The 22,059-nt window shown below is 42.1% G+C and overlaps 1 protein-coding gene across 2 annotated transcripts in view; it reads right to left on the bottom strand.

Annotated features, from left to right (window-relative positions):
• Nucleotides 1-6,153: 6,153 nt before the first annotated feature.
• RILPL1 (Rab interacting lysosomal protein like 1) overlaps nucleotides 6,154-22,059 on the bottom strand; it is a 101,554-nt gene continuing 85,648 nt past the window's right edge. The window contains exons 6-8 of one of the 2 annotated variants that reach the window (XM_082251519.1): nucleotides 21,330-21,422; nucleotides 11,304-11,391; nucleotides 6,418-6,555 (exon numbers count right to left, since the gene is read on the bottom strand). In XM_082251519.1, coding sequence (XP_082107645.1) covers nucleotides 6,550-6,555; nucleotides 11,304-11,391; nucleotides 21,330-21,422 — 187 coding nt within the window. In that variant the 3' untranslated portion in view covers nucleotides 6,418-6,549. Of the gene's footprint in view, nucleotides 6,556-11,303; nucleotides 11,392-21,329; nucleotides 21,423-22,059 lie in introns of both variants that reach the window. The other variant, XM_082251518.1, reaches the window with a different exon arrangement.

Genomic DNA, 22,059 nt, shown 5'->3' with positions numbered 1-22,059 from the left:
AATGTTAGGCTTCTGCAGACTCTCAGAATGGCCAGACAGTTACTGAAGTCCAGGAAGATCAATGAACTACGAGAATGCTCACCAGCACCCTCACAGTTCATTGAGAACTACAAGCTATCGTCCACAGTGGCAGACAGGACTAGTAGATCATTCACCACTCTGAAGCGGAACTCTGCATGGCCACACTGGTTTTTAATTGTGACAGCAGGTGTGGGCAGGGAATCCCCCACCTGCTGTTACAATTGGTGATCAGGTCTGGGTACAGCAGATGCTTTAGTAACATGTTACTAAAGGGGAACTTATCCTTTAAGAAGAGAGCAGTGTTGGAAAATACATCATTACCTAATCGTGGGAATTTTTCATTCTTATGTGGCATACAAACTACGTGAATGATTATTTAAAAAAACACTTTTTTTTTAATCTTGAACATAAATGGAAAAATATACAAAACACATTCAGAAACTTTGCAAATGCAGAATGCTTCAATGTCAGTCATAAAATAATTTTATTTCACATTACAAGTTATAACCAAAGTAATGAAATTCTTAGAACACGCTTGTTTACAAATTCATGGGAAGACCAGTGATTAATGGGTTATGGCTTTTCATGTACTACTTCAGTTTAGAATTGAACTTATGTTGGATGTGCAGTCTGTGACAGCATACACTAGTCAACAATTCTGATGCTTTACAATTTAAATCAGTCATATATAAATAAGGGTAACTTCACTCCGTGTCAAAGTATTCAGAAAAGCAGCAATATAGCAGAAATTCATAACTGGTTGATTTGCTGCCAACATTCTTTTGTTAGTTCTTTCACTTCAAATATACAATACGCAACCTAAACCATAAAGACTGATGAGGCCTGCCATTGCTGACTGCCACTGGAAAATTCAAGTTGCCTTGCTGTCTGACAAATTTTTTAACTCACTGATTCATAAGGGCTCATGCAAACAGGTGCAAAATATGCCATGTTCAGATCTATAATGTGTACATTTTTCTTTACGGATCTGAATGCAACTGTAGGATGTGTATATGGGTATGTGGACCCATATACACATCTCTGCAATCTGGACCCATATACACATCTCTGCAATCTGGACCCATATACACATCCCTACAATCTGGACCCATATACACATCTCTGCAATGTGGACTGCATTTAAAGTAGAAGTAAACTTCTATTGATTATTTGTACCTATACAATACAATAAGGCTTACCTATAGGTACTGTAAATATCTTCTAAACATGTACCATTTAGGATATATTTACTGCATATGAAACCGATGACGTCATCGGCACATACGTTCTGAAGGAACGGCCACCTGTGCCATTTTTTCAGAGCCCCCTTGCGTGACCCGCGGCTCCCGTGCGCATGCGCGGGACTGACGTCACGCAGCTCCGGCCAGTCACATAGTCTGAGTCCGTGGACCCGGAAAGAAGACAGGCGACGATGGATGCGGCCTCCGGCAGGGACGACGAGGGATTCGTTTGCAGGTAAGTTTCACATAATGTACTATGCAATGCATATTAGCACATTATGCCTTTACTTTGCAGGTCAGGGAAAAAAAAAAGCCAGCACTTTACTTCCTCTAACAAAAAAAGTAAAAAGGTTTTTAAACCTATATCCGCAGTCCTATGAATGAACCATATTTGGATGCATATAAAGGTTTGTGCTAACGTTTACATGCATATAGAGTCCCTTTTGCTCAATGCTGCGCAGGGCCAACATGTCAATATCAACAATGTGTAGCCAGTGACTGCTGCGCCGCTCATTACATGTTGGCCCTGAATGAGTCATGCATGTGGTGGCTGCACATGCGCAAAATGACTGAAGGCGTACTGTGGAATCAGCCAGTTACCCCCACGGATTTCATGCTATTGATGTGAAACATTAATAGTAGCCTCCTTATGAATAATTCATTCATGCAGCAGTGGCACATGCGCAAAACGACCTTGGCCTTCAGTCAATGATTACACACTATTGTTTACTTGTCTGCCGTGAGCAGCGCGGACATGTACAGGGTGTGTGTCCGTACGAGTTCAGATGTAGCACAGACTGCCAGCAAGATTCTATGTAAAACAATATTTTCATGAGCTGCAAATTACTCTGCTTGCTCCAAGTGACTCAAAGACCTGAATCAAAAGCATCAGCATTACAGCCAAGCAGCTTGCATTTTTAGGGGGACGGGTCAGCAAAGGCAACCATTTTTCCCTCAAAACAAGCTGGTTCTTTTTTTGTGGGGGAATATCCCAGTGCACTATAGCACCATAAAGAATACAGTGGTTGCTTTATGTACATTGAAGAGAAAAACAGACGTTGAAAATTCCACAACCCAAAAGCTTTGTAATTTTGTTATAGGTTAATATTCAAACAATATTTCTGTTAATACTGTTAATCTCCTACCTCAAATCCCAATGGTTCTTATCACCTTGCATATCTACATTAGGCACAGTAAACAAGAAGGCTGTTCTTGTTCCCTTTTCGGTCAACATTAGGTATACTACACTCTGCCATGTGCCTCTGAGAACACATGACTGGAAAAAAAAAATACTTCAAAAAGATAAAAGCATACATCCTTTAGTGTATAAACAGAAATTCACCAGGAAACTTTGGTATGGTAGGGGGCCTGGGCCTATAGGGATAATTTAAATGAGCAATTGTGTGCAATAACCAATAACATTTCTACTTGCTTTTTTTTTTTTTTTAGACTACTCAGGAGCAGTGAGAAATGATCTGTGGTTGGTTGATGGTTTTCACTGCTGTAACAGGAAGGCAACTGCAAAATATCTCCCGTATGTATATGATATTTGTAGGAACAGACACACCCTTCATTTGAAAAAGACATAAGCCCCTTTCACACAGGCAGATCGATCGGGTCCACCGACCCGACTGGACTATTCACTGTCAACATACATGTGTCCATTGACCCTCACCGACATCCAATAAAAACAGATGGATGGGGATCCGTTCTCAATACACCTAGTGGAGCAGATTGCTGTCGGATGTAAAGGAACAGGCGGTCCATTTACATCTGACCGCCCATAGATGACAGCGGGTTGCTTCTGTATCCTCTCTGCATAAGCGAAGATGACACAGACAAGCAATCCACCTGCTCAACAGGGACCAACTTCCACGCTGAGCTGGCAGAGTCCACCCCCATGTGAAAGGGGCCATAATTGTGCAAATCAGCTCATCAAATAATGCCAAGTTTGAAACACTAGACCAGGGGTCTTCAAACTACGGCCCTCCAGCTGTTGCGGAACTACACGTCCCATGAGGCATTGTAAAACTCTTATGCCTCGTACACATGCAACGATTATCGGCCGACCTATTGTCCGACTTTTGTCCAGAGTTGTGTTTTGTTGGTTGGAATGTGCCTAGACTGCACACGAATTTTCTCGGCCAACAAAAATCTACTTCAGAAGTGATGTCATGTGCTGGTTTACTTTCCTTGTGTTTTTTCTTCTCTGAGCATGCCCAGTCTTGCTCATCAGATTTTTGTCTGCCGAAATCTGTACTGACTGCACGAAAATCTGCTGTTATGTTGACGGCCAACAAAAATTTTATAGCCTGCACACCAGATTTTATTCGGCCGAAAAGTCGGAGTCGGTTGTCGAAAGCACCATACTAACAAGCCGAAAATCGGCCGATCGGACGTTGGCCGAAAATTCTCGGCCAATAATTGATGCGTGTGTACGAGGCATTACATTCACAGACATGACTAGGCATGATGGGAATTATAGTTCCTGAACAACTGGAGGGCCAAAGTTTGAAGACCCCTGCACTAGACACTAGGGCTGATTTACTAACAGGAAACAGACTTCACTTTGCAAAGGCTCCAGAGCTTAGTAAATAAGGGGGAGTTCCATTACCAAATCACGTGGAGTAAAAAATGCTGTTTTTTGTTTTCCTTGCATGTGACTGGGCATTCTTTGCAAAGTAAAGCTTCCCCTTTATTTACTGAACTCTGGAGCAAATTCCCTTGAAGAGTGCAACTGCACTTGCAAAATGAACAGTCTATTTGCTTTAGTAAATTAGCCCCAATGTATCTTTAAAGCTGCCTTGTGTTAATTTACTGCAACAGAGTCCACATTTATTTGACCTAATTTCATCGTATACTAATGTATTACATTTTTAGAACCGTAATATGTCTATATAGGTTTCAGTCTGCAAAAAGGATTAGATCAGCTATGTAAAACAAATGAAATATGAGCTACCATGCTGCACTGCCTTTACCACAGAAGCCCCTGCTCTGCTAACAGCTTTCCATACATTGGGATCAATGTTTTAGGCTTCTGTCAAGCAGAACTAGACCAGTGCAATGCATTTCAAATACACTGTAAAGGCTATGCTGCCTTTCACAAGGTTTTGCATGATGGAACAATCCTATTAAAATGGTTTTATTACAAACTAATTATTATTATTATTTGTAATTATTATTACAAACTAATTTTCATTACAGGCTTGGCTACATTTTAGGTAGAAAATCATGTTGAGTGTTAAAAGGGGGTTACTGCATAAAACAATCTGAAATATTTAATAATATTCCAAAATAAGCACAGCTTATTTGTAATGCTTGATTTTCTTGAATTTTTTCAGGTAATGCATAGTAGTTGGTTAACAGCTTTGCAGGACCTCTAAGGCACCTTCTTTTTTGGCAAATATATTCAAATTGTACAATCAGGCAGGTATTTTGTGGTGCAGGCAGTGTACCAATGAATCAGGTATGGCCACTGGTTAGAATGCAGATAATGAGTGATATCACTGTGATATAATCCAGTGTACTTTCTGGGAGCCAGGCTCTACCCACCACCTTTAGTGATATAACCCAGGGTGCTTTCTGGGAGCCAGGCTCTACCCGTCACCTTTAGTGATATAACCCAGGGTACTTTCTGGGAGCCAGGCTCTACCCACCACCTTTAGTGATATAACCCAGGGTGCTTTCTGGGAGCCAGGCTCTACCCACCACCTTTAGTGATATAACCCAGGGTGCTTTCTGGGAGCCAGGCTCTACCCGTCACCTTTAGTGATATAACCCAGGGTACTTTCTGGGAGCCAGGCTCTACCCACCACCTTTAGTGATATAACCCAGGGTGCTTTCTGGGAGCCAGGCTCTACCCGTCACCTTTAGTGATATAACCCAGGGTACTTTCTGGGAGCCAGGCTCTACCCACCACCTTTAGTGATATAACCCAGGGTGCTTTCTGGGAGCCAGGCTCTACCCACCACCTTTAGTGATATAACCCAGGGTGCTTTCTGGGAGCCAGGCTCTACCCGTCACCTTTAGTGATATAACCCAGGGTACTTTCTGGGAGCCAGGCTCTACCCACCACCTTTAGTGATATAACCCAGGGTGCTTTCTGGGAGCCAGGCTCTACCCGTCACCTTTAGTGATATAACCCAGGGTACTTTCTGGGAGCCAGGCTCTACCCACCACCTTTAGTGATATAACCCAGGGTGCTTTCTGGGAGCCAGGCTCTACCCGTCACCTTTAGTGATATAACCCAGGGTACTTTCTAGGAGCCAGGCTCTACCCACCACCTTTAGTGATATAACCCAGGGTGCTTTCTGGGAGCCAGGCTCTACCCGTCACCTTTAGTGATATAACCCAGGGTACTTTCTGGGAGTCAGGCTCTACCCGCCACCTTTAGTGATATAACCCAGGGTGCTTTCTGGGAGCCAGGCTCTACCTGCCACCTTTAGTGATATAACCCAGGGTACTTTCTGGGAGCCAGGCTCTACCTGCCACCTTTATCCAGAACCCAGTTCTTCTGTTACTGCTTGAATCATGTTTTAGACAGGTATTCTTAGGGGGTGTCAAATTCACTGCTGGATTGTCCATTTTAATCCTTAGTATTACATCACCGACAAGGCAGCATTAATGACTTCATAATAAACTTGCAAAGCAGGGACAGAACTATATCCCATGAGATAGAAGAATTGTTTTTTTTAACCTGATCCCCCCCCCCCCCCAGTCCACTATAAAATCAAATATCATTGCTGAGTTGGCCAAGTTTTGAAACTCCCAGAAGAATGGCAGTCCATTTTTCCCACTTTCCTTAGTATTACATCACTGACAAGGCAGCATTAATGACTTCATAAAAACTTGTCCCATGAGATAGAAGAATTAGTTATTTAACCTGCCCCCTCCCCATAGTCCAATATAAAATCGAATATCATTGCTGAGTTGGCCAAGTTTTGAAACTCCCAGAAGAATGGCAGTCCATTTTTTTCCACTTTTCTTCTGTTGCTACCCACCTGCAAATGACTCTGTTTTTGTTGTCTTCTTTAGCCCGTGCAGTATATCTTATGTGACGTTCACAAACTGAAATGTTTTCAGGCAGGCAGAGCGAAAAGAAAAAGGTTTATCAGCTATTCAGTGTGCAATATTGAAAGTCTGGTTCAGTCACATGTGCTGTAAAGCCTCTTGGCCTTGTTCTGTGTAGACATCATCTCTGTTGAAATCTGACCAAACACCAAAGGATTCCTGGAAGCTTGCGCTTTTCTGTGTTAGGGGCATCCGTTTTTTATCCCTTGAGAAAAAACTAAATCTATGGAGAGAAAACAATACACTTGTTTCAATGACAAAACTCAACTTCACCCAAAATAAAAAGCCATAACACTCCTTTATTTAATTGAGTAGTGCAAAAATGTTTAAAACACACAGCAATCAAATATCCCATAAATTAGGTTAGAGAGCTCAGCAATGGATGCTAACTGGTCCCTATGAAATATTGCACTTTGCTTTTTTTCCCCTTTACAGTGATCTGAGCATCATACATTGTTAAGACATTTCTAAAATATACTGTTTACATGTAATAAGCATACATTATTTCACTCAGCTTTTAACTGCATCACTTTAAGACCCCGTTCACACTGGGGCGACGCTACCTGCCGGGGCGACCTCACAGGTCACGGTGCGCAGCTCGCACCGCGACCTCGGAGCGGCCGGCACGGACTTCATATCATTGAAGTCAATGCAGGTCGCTCCAGGTCGCCCCAAAGAAGCTCCGAACCCTTTTTCTAAGTCGGAGCGACTTGTGTTGCTCCTATTAGAACGGGTCCACAGCTACTCTATGGCAGGCGACCTACGGCGACCTGTCAGACGACCAGGTCGCCTGACAGGTCGCCCCAGTGTGAACGGAGTCTAAAGGGTTATGCAGAGAACACATGCCCTACAACATTGCCATACTTTGACATAAATTATCTATTTGGTATTTCTTTTATGATGCACCATCCTTGAACATGCAGCATTTTAAGATTAATAGATTCCATTCTGCAAGCAACCATAGTCACATGCAGTTTGCATTCTAAAACACACAGAGCCTAAACCAAGATATACTATATTAGCAAAAGTATTGGAACACCTGCCTTTACAAGCACATGAACTTTAATGGCTTCCCAGTCTTAGTCCATAGGGTCCAATATTGAGTTGGCCCAACCTTTGCAGCTATAACAGCTTCAACTCTTCTGGGAAGGCTGTCCACAAGGTTTAGGAGTGTGTCTATGGGAATGTTTGACCATTCTTCCAGAAGTGCATTTGTGAGGTCAGGCACTGATGACTAAGACAGGGATGCCATTAAAAGTTAATGTCCGTTAAAGGCAGGCGTCCCAACACTTTTGGTAATATAGTGTAAATATATGAAGCTGCCAATGTTGCCCGTCTACTGGAAATGCTAGTTTCTTGGCTTTTATACTAATTTATGAGCCACTGAAACAACTTGAATGCATAACATACATTTTACCTATACTTACAAGTGAGAATGGCAACTTCAAACTTAAGCAGGGTATACACGTACGGAAATTGGGCTGGCTCAGCAGGAACTGGAGGAATTTCAGTACATGTTGAAAAGAATATGGACCTTGAGCCATAGCTCAGCCATTTTGTGTAAAAATCATTCTATAAGATTACTGTATTAATTTCTGTAGAACTAGATCTTTGCCCACGCAGTTCTTTATAAATCCTGTGGTTTTCACAGAAATGTTATTTTTATGTGTCCCAGACAAGTTTCGATCTAAGTGAGACTTAAATGTCTAGTTTATCTGTTAACTGCCAAAAGTCCTATGACATGTCATGTATAATCTAAATATGTAGTCTAAGGGACACTGGGCGTGTTTTGTCTTTCAATGTTTTCCTTTGACAATACTTTAGTATATAAGTTTGTACGAAATAAACGGATATCAGGTCATTCTGAACTAACCATATGCTGCCTGTGTATTGAGTTTTATCAGAGTGTCCTCCAGGCCTACAGAGTCCAGAGCCCAATCGGGTCGAGTCCACAAGTCTACCGCTTGGAATGGTTAACGCCAACACATGTGTACCCCTCTCTGTTCGACAGAAGCTGGTCTATCGCTCCTTCTGGAAAATCAGCATTTGATCAGTGTATGCAGCTAACAGCTGCAGCACTGATCTGTATATTCATGCAATATCACAGAAGGGGAGATCCCTGTTTCTACATCGCTTCTGTGGATGCGGGGATTCATAATTTTTTTTTTTTTATTTCGGGTCAACTTGCTGGTGTATATCCAGTATTCTGCTTCGCATGCACTAGAGATTACTTTTAAGAGTACAGCCCAATTTAGATATGGGGCTTTGTCTAGAGAATAAGGGCTACTGTGCACCAAATATATAAATCTGCAGTTCACAAGCTCCTGGTTCTTTCAGATAGCTCATGACAGCCTCTGCAAAGGTGTTTATACCCTGTCTGGTACAAATGCCACTTTACCACCCACATGGCATAAACCTTAAACCAAGTGTAAAATGTTTTTATCCTGTATATTTCATACTTAGTGTGACTCATCAGCAATAGCAGGCTAAGCACCCTATTTACAGTCTTGTCATTGAAGTTACACACCAATATACTAGTTAGAGCAACATGTACTCAAATCAAAGTTTAAGTGAAACTGACTGGCCAGTATGATATATTGATATATAAACCTTTACCTCTTCAAATTAAATAGATAAAATCTAAATGTGGAAAGGGTGCTGTGGCTCAAGATTTCATGACAGATGGAATAACATCCCAGTGCCAACTGCATCACGGTATACCCCGAGATAATTAAACTATTTACCTACCCCCCCCCCCCCCCCCGGGTATTCTGCATCAGGATAGAAAGATGCTGTGCTTATTTATTGCACAGAGGATTTGACCTTTTACACAGCCAAAAAAAAAAAACACATTTTCCCCAATCTTCAAGGTTTACTCATCAAAACTGGAAAAAAAGACAAAATTACCACAAAAAGTAAAGTTGTTGTCTATAGCAAATCAAGTTTCACATTTCATTTTATGAAAGTGTAACAAGAATCCGGCTTTGATCAACCACTTCATGTTTTGTGTTCTTTCCTTCAGCTTTATGCATCTGCCCCATCCTGTTAGACATGTGTTTGAAAGCATGCAGTTAGTGACATTGCATGCGCTGTGCACAGATGACAACTAATAATAAATGTGCACAGAAAACTTGGATATGTGTACCTGAAAATCAATTGAGCACTGAGAAAAGCAGATTAAATGAGCTTCATATTCCTCACCAAGGGGGCAAATTTATATCAGAGAGCGGATATTGTTATCAGCTCTCAGTTCTACTCCGCTCTCCTCCCAGATTTTTACATTTTACACCCCTATTCTTTAATATTACACTGCCAGCTTCAGACTCCCAAAGCCAGCACATTTTTTTTTTTTTTTTAAACACACACCTATGTTGAAAGGAAAGTAATGTGCTAGCTGAACCACTTATTCTTCATATGTATTAGACATTTTATATTCAGCATTATCACCACTCAACAAAGAACTCAACATTTTTTTTTTTTTTAACAGATTGTATGCTAATGAAATCATACCTGAAATGTGTCATTACAGGCAGAGCTAGGAGCAAGATAAGTACATTTTTACTTTACACTGTTTTTTCAAGATCTTTGCTGTCTAGCTTGCCAGGAATCTCTACCCAAGTTAATTTTAAAGGGCTAAAAAAGGTTATAGAATGTAAAGCTTAACCTTAAAGCCTCGTACACACATACTGATCGTCGGCCGAATGATCGGCCATCTTTTGTCCAGGGCTGTCGTGTCTGTTGAAAACTGCAAAAGACTGCACACTAATTTTGTCGGCCAACAACAGCCGACTGCAGAAGTGATGTCATGTGATGGTTAACTTTCCTTGTCTTTCTTCTTTTCTGAGCATGCCCAGTCTTGCAAATCTGCTGTCTGTCGGCCGAAATCTGTACTGACTGGCGAACAATCGGCCGTTCTGGTGTTCGGCCGAAAATGCGCTGTCGGCTGTCGGAAGCATCATACTAACAAGCCTACAATCGGCCGTCGGCTGAATATTTACGGCCGACAATCGGTACGTGTGTACGGGGCTTTACTTTGAGCTTTAGGCCAGTTTCAAATTGGTGTTGTGTAATGCACATTAGGTGTGTGCACTGGGATGCCATTCATTTTGAATAGTACCCCAACACACTAAGGTAAGGCACCAACTACAGCACGTCACAACAAACTGTTGGGGTTACAATACCAGAGTATTCAAAATGAACGCGTTGACTAAGCACAAACCATGTTAATATGTGAAGTAGTATACATTACTGCACCACAGATGTGTGAACCTGGACTTATCATTCCACTACATTTAAAAACATTGCACTTATTTAAGATCTTCCTAATCACCTCAATAGCCTCAAATATATTCCCTAAAATAAAACGGACATATTTTTGCTTTCAAATTTTTTTAGCTTACTTTCTTCCTTACTAAGACCTCAGTAATAAAACTATATGTACCCAATTCTGATACCAAATTAAACCAGATATGCCTGAAATAAAAGATCCAAGGACTGAAGTAGTGAAGATAAGGCCAGTGCCAAGGGTGTCCAGCTATGGCAGGAACATAACCACTTTTTCAATATCACCTATGTAATGACTGAAAGAAATTGTTATGCAGTTAGACTTGTCTGCAAGTTCAACCACCATGTCATAGTCCATGGCCAGTTTAAGGTTACTTCACCTGAATTTACATTTAAGTAAGCCAGCATCTCAGTGACTGCCTAAAAAAGTCTACTAAATGGTTAATATATACTGACGTCTACTCTGCCGCTATAATACCGTTATTTTTATGAGAACATGATGTATTGAGGCCAGGGATACCGAATGGCTTTCTGATTGGCAGCCAGATGTAAAACCATTTCTTTGTAACGATCCCACAATGAGCCAATCAGAATGCCACCAGCAGCACCAGCATGACAGCACATACCACAACATGCACAAAAAAAAAAAAGACACAGCAATACAAAGGCAATGAAAATGAATCCTACAAGAGAGATAAGCCTGCTGATTGGCTGCAAAGTGGGATCATCAGCAATCAACCCAGCTGCTACCATGGGCATAATGGCTGTAAACATCCTAATGAAGAAACATAAATAGACATGACAGCAGTTAACATATGGAATGGAAAAAGCCATAAAGCACTTATATATAAAATATAGGTGTGCAAGCATACTTGTATTGGAATATATATATATATATATATAATTGGAATGCTAAACCATCTAAACACACTGCTCCCATCAGTTGCTGGTATCTGGTATGAATCAGCAGACAAAATACAGGTTAAGGCTACATTATTTATAATACATCAAGATGAGGTGCCTTGGACATCAATTAAACTTAAAAGCAATGAAAATTAGAACCTGATGGTAGCTGTAATCACATGGAAAAACAACATTGTATAACAAACTGCTTTTGTCACAGGAGACTGCCTAGGAAAATCACTGTGTAGAAAATGGAATCTGAAAAATTGCAAATTTTTGGTTTTAAAGAATTGCAATATCTAGTAGTAGCTGAAGTTGACCATGATAAGAAGATTGCTTTAAGTTCCTACCCTATTCCTAATGAATGGACAATTAAAAAAACACACTATTATTAAAATGAGTTTGCCACTTATGCACAAAGCAAACGCCACCTTCTGTGCTTTTTTAAATTATATTTATATCTGTAAACATTAAAAGGGAATTCAATTTAAGTTTATAGATAGAGTCTCTTGATAGGGGGTCAGTTACTCCTCTCGCTAATTCAGTGAAAATTTTTGCATGAGCTTTTGATCTCTTTAAACAGGACTGTTTTAACAGATGGTAGGAAGACATAGAAAAATATGTAAAAAAAAAAAAAAAAACCTACAGCAACACCTGCAAAGAATGCAAAGTATTACCATGCAATATTTCACATTTACCTGACTAAAACAAATTGGGGCTTATTTACTAAAACTGGAAAGTGCAAAATCTGGCGTAGCTGTGCATGGTAGACAATCCGCTTCCAACTTCAGCTTGTTCAATTAAGCTTTGACACAAAACCTGGAAGCTGATTGGTTTCTAGGCAGACCTGCACCAGGATTTTGTACTCTCCAGTTTTAGTGATTCAACCCTATTATGCATCTTTTTGCCATGATAAAAAAAAAAAAAAGTGATTCAATGTAATCTTAGGTCACTAAAAGCTGATGCAGGTGAGGCTCAAGCCTGGTACACGTGGGCAAATATCGGCCCATGTGTACACCTGCCTGGCCAGTTTCTGTCAAATAGGAATGCTGGAAAACCAGCATCTGATCAGTGCAGGCAGCAAGCGCTGACTGGTGTGTTCTGGTGGAGGGCACAGGAAATTTACCCCAGATGCATACCAGGTCATCTGAAACCTGAGGAAGGGCCCTGCCCAAAACGCATTGTCAGGACAACAGATTGAAGTAGCAAACCTCTTCTGCTCTTCTCCCCCTTGACTCCTGCAATCTGCACTCCAACATCTTAGCTCTTCACCATCGGTGGCTCAAGCCTCGTCTTCGTCGGCTTCCTTCTGAGAGTCTGACGTCATGTCCGGCTCTCGTGCTGGTGCAAACTCACCGTGGAGGGGTCCTTTGGCCACGGAGACGCTGCCATTATTTCACACTCCCCCTTGCCCGTTCATCATGGGCACTAGGTGATCTGGGTCTCCCTCTCCGAGTCCCCCTGGGAAACCTCTCCATCTCCACGGCTAGGACTACAGTGAGGCCACCTGCACCCTTTTGGTTGCGAATATACCCTCCACAGCGAGTCAGCTGAATACGCGACTGAATCACCTACACTCATAAGTTTTTATACCGCAGACTGGGGGGTCTCAATTTTAGGATTGCCATTGTCTTACACTGTTTTTGCATATCTTCTTTTAATAAACATTTTCTACACTTTAACAAAGGGTGTTACACTATCCTTGACTTAGTGTGCTGCCATCATCATCACCCTTTTGGGATCATCGAGCACTTATATGTGGTTACCCTTGGTTTGATTATACGTTTTTAGCATCTCTCCTGGTGCATTTTTCCACACAGCTGCTTTTTTGATCCCCACACACCAATTGTCTTTCAATACTAAAGGGGCGTAGGTCCCGAGAGTTTTGAGCGCAGGACTATTTTTTGTGCTTTCAGTGACTTCTATCAGTGCCTGGTTAAAGCTTGTAGGAGGAGTCGGGACGAGACCGGAACACTCCAGAAGGGGAAGGAGGCTGTGATGCAAGTGGTCAGCGACTACTACACCAACCTCTACTCCCCGAAAGAAACAGATACGGCTGAGGCCGACAGGTTCTTGTCAGGTATCACTAACCAAATTGATCCAGCAGGTATGTCGGCAATCAACGCCCCCTTGGCGCTGGAGGAGCTGCACTCTGCCGTCAGATCCTTTAGGCAAGGCAGGACCCCGGGCTGCGACTGTCTCCCAGCGGAGCTCTATGTAGCGCTGTGGGACCTCGTTGGCCCGGACCTGCTCGAGCTGTACGAGGAGATGGTGGTAGAGGGCACAATGCCTCCGTCGCTGAGGGAGGGGAGGATCACGATTTTGTATAAGCGGAAGGGGGAGAGATGGGATCTGAAAAATTGGCGTCCCATCTCTCTCTTGAACGTGGACTACAAAATCCTCGCCAAGGTTCTGGCCAACAGGCTGAAATCTGTCATCGGACAGATCATCCACCCGGATCAGACTTGTGGCATTCCTGGTTGCAGGATTGCGGACAGCCTTGCGCTTGTCCGGGACACGGTCCAGTACATTCGAGGCCGCCGTGTGCACGCGGCCCTGGTCAGTCTTGACCAGGAAAAGGCCTCTGACCGTGTCTCCCATGAGTTTATGTGCAGAGCTCTGCGCAGGTTTGGTCTTGGGGACATGTTTTGTTCTTATGTGAATGTGATGTACCATGACATTTGTAGCACGGTGTTGGTGAATGGCTGGAAAACTGACCCTTTCCCTATTCTCTCTGGGGTCAGACAAGTCTGCCCTCTCTCACCTCTGCTTTTTGTTTGCTGTATAGAGCTCTTTGCCGAATGCATCTGACAGAACCCAGAGATCAGAGGGATCACCGCACAGGGACCGGACAGAAGGGTTGTCAAGTGCTCACTCTACATGGACGACGTAACGGTGTTCTGTGCTGACCAGCGCTCCATCGACTTGCTCGTCCAGACCTGTGAGGACTTCGGCAAAGCTTCAGGGGCAAAAGTCAACTGCGGGAAGTCAGAGATCATGCTCTTCGGAAAGTGATTCCTGCCTTCTTCTGCATCTATCCCTTTCAGCATCAAGGCGGACTTCATTAAAATTCTTGGAGTTTGGTTTGGAGCGGAGGGCGCAGCCCTGAAGTCTTGGGAGGAGAGACTGTCCAAGATGAGACAAAAGTTTGGACTATGGAGCCTCAGAGAACTCACCATCGAAGGGAAAACACTGGTACTCCACAGCGAGATTCTCCCTGTGTTGCAGTACCTCGCCCAGGCCTGGCCCCCACGGGTCAACACCTGTAAGGCCATCACCAGGGCAGTGTTCCACTTCATCTGGGGCTCCAAGATGGACAGAGTGAAGCGAGCAGTCATGTTCAAGGAACCCCTCAAGGGCGGTAAGGGCGTGCCCGACATCGCAACGTTACTGGGGGTGTTCTTTGCTTGCAACTGCATCCGCAGGACTTTGGTTGACAGAACTTCGAACTCTGGCGGCAACTCCACGTCCCGTTTTTTCCTCCTTCCTCTTTGGAGGTCCCTTGGATGGGACAAATGGGACAGTTCCATCCCCTACAACTGGGACACTCCTTGGTACTACTTGGACACTTTCAAGTTCATCAAGGAGCTGGGGCTGCATGGAGTTAAGCCCGACTTGTTTAAGCCAAAAACTATCTACAAGTTGATCAGAGCATCGGACATTGTTGAGACTGTTCCAGGCCTCCCTTCAGCCACTTGCAAAGTGGTCTGGAGGAATGTTTCTTCAAAGGGTCTCACCAACAGGCATAAAGATCTGGCGTGGATGGCTGTCCAGGGGGGGGGGGGGGGGGGGGCTGCCACTCAGGACATTTATGCATGCCAGAAACTTGTGCAGATACAGGCACTGCCCCTTTTGTATCATTCATGTGGAAACGTCTTTCCACGTTTTCTGGGAGTGCTCCTTTGCACAGAGCCTGTTGAGGGCCTTGGAACCTGAACTTAGAGACTTTGTTCCACAGACTGCCATCACACACTACGGTGTGCTGAACGGACTTTTTCATGGAACTTTTTCACAGGAGGACATTATGGTGCGCCAGAAAGCGCCTTATCCACCAGCAGGAGAGGATTCATTGATCCATTGAGGACTGTCGCAGACTGGTTCACAGTCTGCTCAGAGACTATAACCTGATGGATCTAATGGAGGAAGAGAAGGTCTGAAGATTTCCCCTTCCCCCACTCTCCCTTGTGTGTCTTTGTCCATTCAATAAAGCTTCGGGCCTGTGATTTCATTCCCCTCCCCTTACCCCACTCTCCCACCCCCCCCCCCCCCCCCCATCACACCTGTTGCTTTTTTGAAATGTAACATTATATTGTTCGATATCGTTTGATGCAACGTATAGACAACGTATTACAGTTTCATGCTTTAGGGGTATTGCGGCGTCATGCATGATGTGATGGCACGGGGTATACTTACTCCGCACAACACATCAGGCATCATACCGCAGAATTAATGTATTTGATTGAATGTATTTATTTGTATGATCGGAAATGTATTGTAATGTAGTGTATTTATGCGCTGCGTCGCAGTACAGGGGAGATTGTACCCCGACAAAGTATTGTTTTTTGTATATCTTTTATGCAAATAAACATTACATTTTCAACCAAAAAAGCTTGTAGGAGGAGTTTTCATACTGCACTGACTGTCCTATGAGGCTGCAGGACCCCTGACCCTCTATCTGGACGGTGCATGTCGGCCCTGTGCTGATCTCATGCACTGTCCCAAAAAAAAAAAAAAAAAAACCCTTTAGCAATACACACCAAACTGAGCATGTGCAGCCTGACTCCGGTAACTCTGTCTTATCAGGACATGTTATGGGGACAATGCAAGAAGAGGAGGATTTGTGCATACAGGATCAAACAGCCTTTTTACACAATGCAGAGGATTTACCCATTCGGCTCCACGGTGAGTATAACAAGCATACTTTACCCACATATACAGACTGATTTTACTGTTTTGGGTTTAGTAACACTTAAACCATTTCAATACAGGGCACTTTCACCCGCTTCTTGCCCAGGCAATTTTCAGCTTTCAGCGCTGTCACACTTTGAATGACAATTTTGTGGTCATGCAATGCTGTACCCAAATGGAACTTTATTTTTTTCCACACAAATAGAGCTCTCTTTTGGTGGTATTTAATCACCGCTGGATTTTTTATTTTTTACAAAAAAAATGAGAAAATGACAGAAAACTTTAAAAAAAAAAGTTTTTCTTAGTTTCGGTCAGTAAACTTTGTAAATAAGTAATTTTTCTCCTTCACTGATAGGCACTGATAGGTGGGACTGATAGGCACTGATTGAGGTTACTGGTGGGCATTGATTGAGGTCACTGATTGGTGTCACTGATGGGCATTAATTGGTGTCACTGATATGCACTCTTTTTGCTTTACTGTAATACAGAACCATCTTTAACCAGTTCCCAAATTAAAAATTATACAATCGTTAAACACAATACATTAATAAGATAAATGTGTCCTATGGAACAAATCTAAAGGCCTAACAAATACATCAACCAGCCCTATGAGGCATTCTTGGGATTCTTCACTAAAGAATTAAGGAGGTTTTACTGTACTATAGAGAAGCTATACCCATACCTCATCTTCAGAGGCCATATACAGCTCATACTTTCCACACCCAGAAAGGTGGACAGGTCTGTTAATTGGTTATTCAGTCAAAAGTGTCCAGTCCCACTTCCAGCAACCTGTCATATTCTGACAAACTGTAAAACACTGTGGCTGAACCCTGTACCGAACATTGGTCAGAAGTGCTAAATAATACATTTGATAAAATAATTTTATTTGGAGGGCTTTATTTGAAAGACTATCGCTGGAGGACTTTAGTGCCTACATATAAGTCATCCTGAATTCATGCCAACTGTGCTTGACCAGTGAGGGAATTATGGCAGTCCACTTGCTTTGCATTCTCAAAATCTTTTACTAAATCAGCCTCCCCTTTACAGGATGAATCACACGCAGGCACACAATGACTTGGTTTTTCCAAATGGTCAGTTCACACAGAGTAGTATATTTTGAAAATGTAGATGCATTCCTTTTGTAATTAAGTATACCAAGATTCAACTGTTGCAAGAAAATGCATGGAGTAAAAAACAGACAACAGTTTTACACATAAATGTATAAAACTTATATGAGGGTGATACAACATATAACACCATACAGGTTGCACAAATTAAACTCATGCATTTCAGGGTCATTACATGCTCAATGTGTATGGGAGTCAATAGACCGCAAAACTCAACATGTATGGAGGTCACTTGACAGCAAAGGAAGGCCTTTTACCTGGAAAATACCATCATGGAGAGGAGACAGACAAGCCATGATGTGAAAATAATCAAATAATTGTATGCTGGGTGGAAACCATTGCTAAAAAAGATGAAAATATTATTCTTTAGGACTGAAAACCTTTTTTATTTGTTCCAGTTATTGAGAATACCTAGGGCATACATTTAACAAGCAGACTAAAAATAGTTATAGGTTTATGTCTTTTTTTTTCATGCCATGTATTATGTAATGGTATCGTTCAATGACTTATGCTCTAAAGCCTAGTACACACAGGCTAAATGTCATGCGGCATCAGCTGGTTCAATAGAAACTGGCAGACGTTTGGTCCGTGTGCACAGCAGCCGGTCTGACAGAAGCCGGCCATTCGAAAAAGGTCTGCTGACCGGCTCCCATTCAGAGTGCTGTCTGAAGTGTTCTGGCGGGGGGGGGGGGGGGGTGAGGTTTGGGCCGCCCCCCTGTCAGAACAGAATACAGGCGTACCCCACTTTTAAATACACAATGGGACCAGAGCACGTATGTAAAAAGAAAATGTAAAAAGTGAAGCAATACCTTTTTTCCCTTCTCAATGCATGTAAATACACTAGCTCTAGGGGAAATATTGGTCCGCTTGACATGGCACTGCTCCCGGTTTTTAACATTTAACATTGCAGTCTATGGGAAATTTTGGTCAAATTGACATGCAACTGCTCCCGAACCATAGGTGACAGGGACACCAAACTTAGGGAGCACATTAAGGGGACCCAGGACTATGACATGGTAGATTACACAGACAAACTGGTCAACCCTAAAATTGGGGTCCCTGTCACTTATGGTTCGGGCGCAGTGCCATCTAAAGCTGGCCACGATTTCCCATAGACGCCAATGTTAGATAGGGAGAAGTGCCCTGTCAAGCTGACCAAGATTTGCCATAGACACCAATGTTAAAAACAGGGAGCAGTGCCATGTCAAGCTGACAAAAGATTTCCCATAAACGCCAATATGTCCGATCTCGCGAGTGTACATAAAGTGAGAGTACGTAAAGTGGGGTATACCTGTAGCTCAGCGGGAGAGATTGCTGTACTAACATTGGATTGTTAGTTCAATAGCTCTGACCTGAGCTGTCAGTTTTTTTTTCCTTCAACCCACGAGGCTTAAGGCCTATCTACTGACATAAATGCATTAACCCATAACATGAAATATTAAGTAATTTTTCATTTTACTGCCCCAAACTGAAGGTGAAATGCAACTGGTTGCTATGTACCATACCATTTATGGTTCCTTTTTCTACCTTACTTTATAAACTAGCTGCATAAGAAACGCAACTTTTGCCACTCCAGATTACTGAATTTCATTAATCACAGAAATATGCCAAAAAAAAAATGCCTACAGCATCTTACAGTGGCTTGAATGAATATTTACCCCCTCTGACTGATTTACATTTTGTAATGTTGCAACTTGAGATTAAAATGCATTTGACTGAGGACTTTATGGATTAATCTACACAACACGTTTAAACACTCTGAAAGCGCAAAATATTGTTATTGTGGCACAAAAATAAAACAAAAAAACAGAGCCATTTGCTGAGTGCACATGTATTTTACCCATGAGTCAATAATTGGCAGCGCCACCTCCACCAGAAATTTTCAAGTATTAACACAAATTTTTAAAAAACATTAAGGTCTGGGCTTGGTTTTTACCAGTTCCCCCACCCAGGCCAATTCTGAAATTTCTCTCCTACATGTAAAGATCAGTATTTTTTTGCTACAAAATTACTCAGAACCCCCAAACATTATATGTATTTTTTTTTTACCAGATAAAAGGTGATCGTTATTTTGTGTCACACGGTATTTGTGCAGCAATTTTAACACAATTTTTTGTGAACAAAAATACACTTTAATGCATTTTATTGCAACAAAAAAAACAACAATATAGAACCCAATTTTTTGGCAACATAGATGCCCAACATGTCACGCTTTAAAATTGCCACGTTTGCGGAATGGCGCCAAACTACGGAACTTAAAAATCTCTATACGCAACGCTTTAAATGTTTTTACAGGTTACCAGTTCACCGTTAGAGGAGATCTAGCACTAGAATTCTTGCTATCGCCAGAACGTTCATGGCGATGCCTCACGTGAGAACACCCTTTACATATGCAGGTGAGACTTACGTATACGCTTGCTTTTGCTTGCAAGCACAAGGGAAGGGGGATGCTTTAAACAATTTTTTTTACACTGTCCCTTTAATTTTTTTTTTTTTTTGTGTTTTTTTGTGATCATTTATATTCCTATCACAAGAATACCTTGTGACATTAATAAGGCATGACATGTCCTCTTTATGGGAGACATCTGGGGTTTATAAGACCCCAAATCTATCTTCTATACTGGAAAGCAGGAGAAGAAAAAAAAGAGCTTTCCACGAAAAAAAATGTCATCTGCCAGAACCAAAGTGACGTAACGTCGCTTTCAGCCTCCCAGGGTCATAGAGATGGCCAAAGACCATCCGGTCTTTTTCCAGCTCTGTGGTAACCTGGCAGCACCCCTGGATCGTATCTCGGGCTCTGGGATCACACAGGACAGCCCAGGGAGGAACCAGTGGGCGGCTAATCAGCTGCTAGGATGGCTTTTACAATAGAGAATTGCTGGCTGAAAAAAAAAAAAAAAAGATATCTGGATGATGCCTGTAGCTGCAGGAATCATCCAGATATCTCCACTTCAAGTCCAGGACATCATATGGGTGGGAAGTGGTTAAAATACCTCAGTCTAGCTTTGATTGTGCCATTGTCCGGCTTTTCCAAATCTCAGTGCTCTTCCTGTTTGAAACAACTTTTTACTAGAATTTCTTGCTTTCGGCTCTATACATCTTGCCCCTAATCCTGCCAAATGTTTCTGTGCCTGCCTGCCAATGAAAAGCAACTCCACAGCACAACACTACTACCACAATGATTTAAAGTTAGGTGGTGATCACAGTTAGCTGTGAGGCAAAATTAAAATTTAGGTCTTATCATACAAGGACCTTTTTCTACATGTATGCTCTGTCTCCTGCATATTTTCTCACAAACCCCAATGTGATTGGACATTTTTTTTTTTTTTTTAGCAATGTCTTTCATCTTGTGACACTTCCATAAAGCCTGGCTTTTGTGTCTCATAGACGGTGTCTGCTATCTCAGCTGTGGATCGCTTCTTGCTCAGAGTTACCCCTGACCAGTGTGTTACTTCTCTGAATAATCAGCTTCTCACATGGGCACTGAGTCACTGTGGTTAATATTATCTAGGCAAAGTTACAATTGTTCTATATTCGATCTCTGATTTAACATTGGATATAATTGGATATAAATGTTGCTCTGGAAAATATGTTTTCAGAAGAAGAGGTCACCAATAGCAGTCTATTATTCCTTGGTTTAGGATTCTTTTAAAACATTTTATGTAAAACTGTAGTATGCTACTTCTTTAAAACATTGTTGCCAAAGAAGCTACTAAAAGTATATTTAAAAAAAAAAAAAAAATGATACAAAACCCAGCTGAAGGGCATTACTTACAGTCTTTTGATGCCAGATTCCTGTGGGTTGGGTGCTTTGGAATTAATAATAGGTGATGTTTGTGGAAGCTTGGTTTCCTCATCTGCTTCTTCGCTGGAAAAAAATTCAACATTTCAGTTAGGTTGGTGGCACATGTATTATTTCATTCCTTGTGACTAGTGCTCCATTAGGTTTGCTCCAGTGTTGTGCCACTCCATCTTCTCTCCTGCACATCATACAGGGCTATAATGTACAGAGCAAGGTAACTGAATAGACACAAGCAATGGCCACAACTAGACACAGGTGTTTTTATTCAACTAAAAGCAATTCTGTATTCTTACAAGAAACACAGTAATGCACTGTATAACAAGTATGACAAGGTGCCTACCCATACTTTCTAAGCACTGCCCATTGCTCCAATCTGCCATTAAAAATACAGTAAAACATTAGATTGAGTGTAACTTAGTCTGAGAGTGTTTTGCAAGACAAGCAACATTTTTTTAATAAATTGTGACTTGATAAACAAGCGATGTCTTGATATACAAGTTTTGTCACATCACAACTGAGTATAAAAGAGAAGAGAGGCGCCTCTAAGTGTAGCAATTTGGTTACATTTAATAAAGGTACAACATTTAGCAACTCACATGGTTGATGATTAAAACAGGCACATCTAAGTATGCAGGAATCGGGGTAAAGCTGTCCACATAGAACATTCTCCGCACCGCCATCATCCCTTCCACGCTGCACTCCC

The sequence above is a fragment of the Pelophylax lessonae genome (genome assembly GCF_965119305.1).
Source record: "Pelophylax lessonae genome assembly, chromosome: 1".
Lineage (NCBI taxonomy): Eukaryota > Metazoa > Chordata > Amphibia > Anura > Ranidae > Pelophylax > Pelophylax lessonae.
This window is presented reverse-complemented; position numbering and strand designations above follow the sequence as displayed.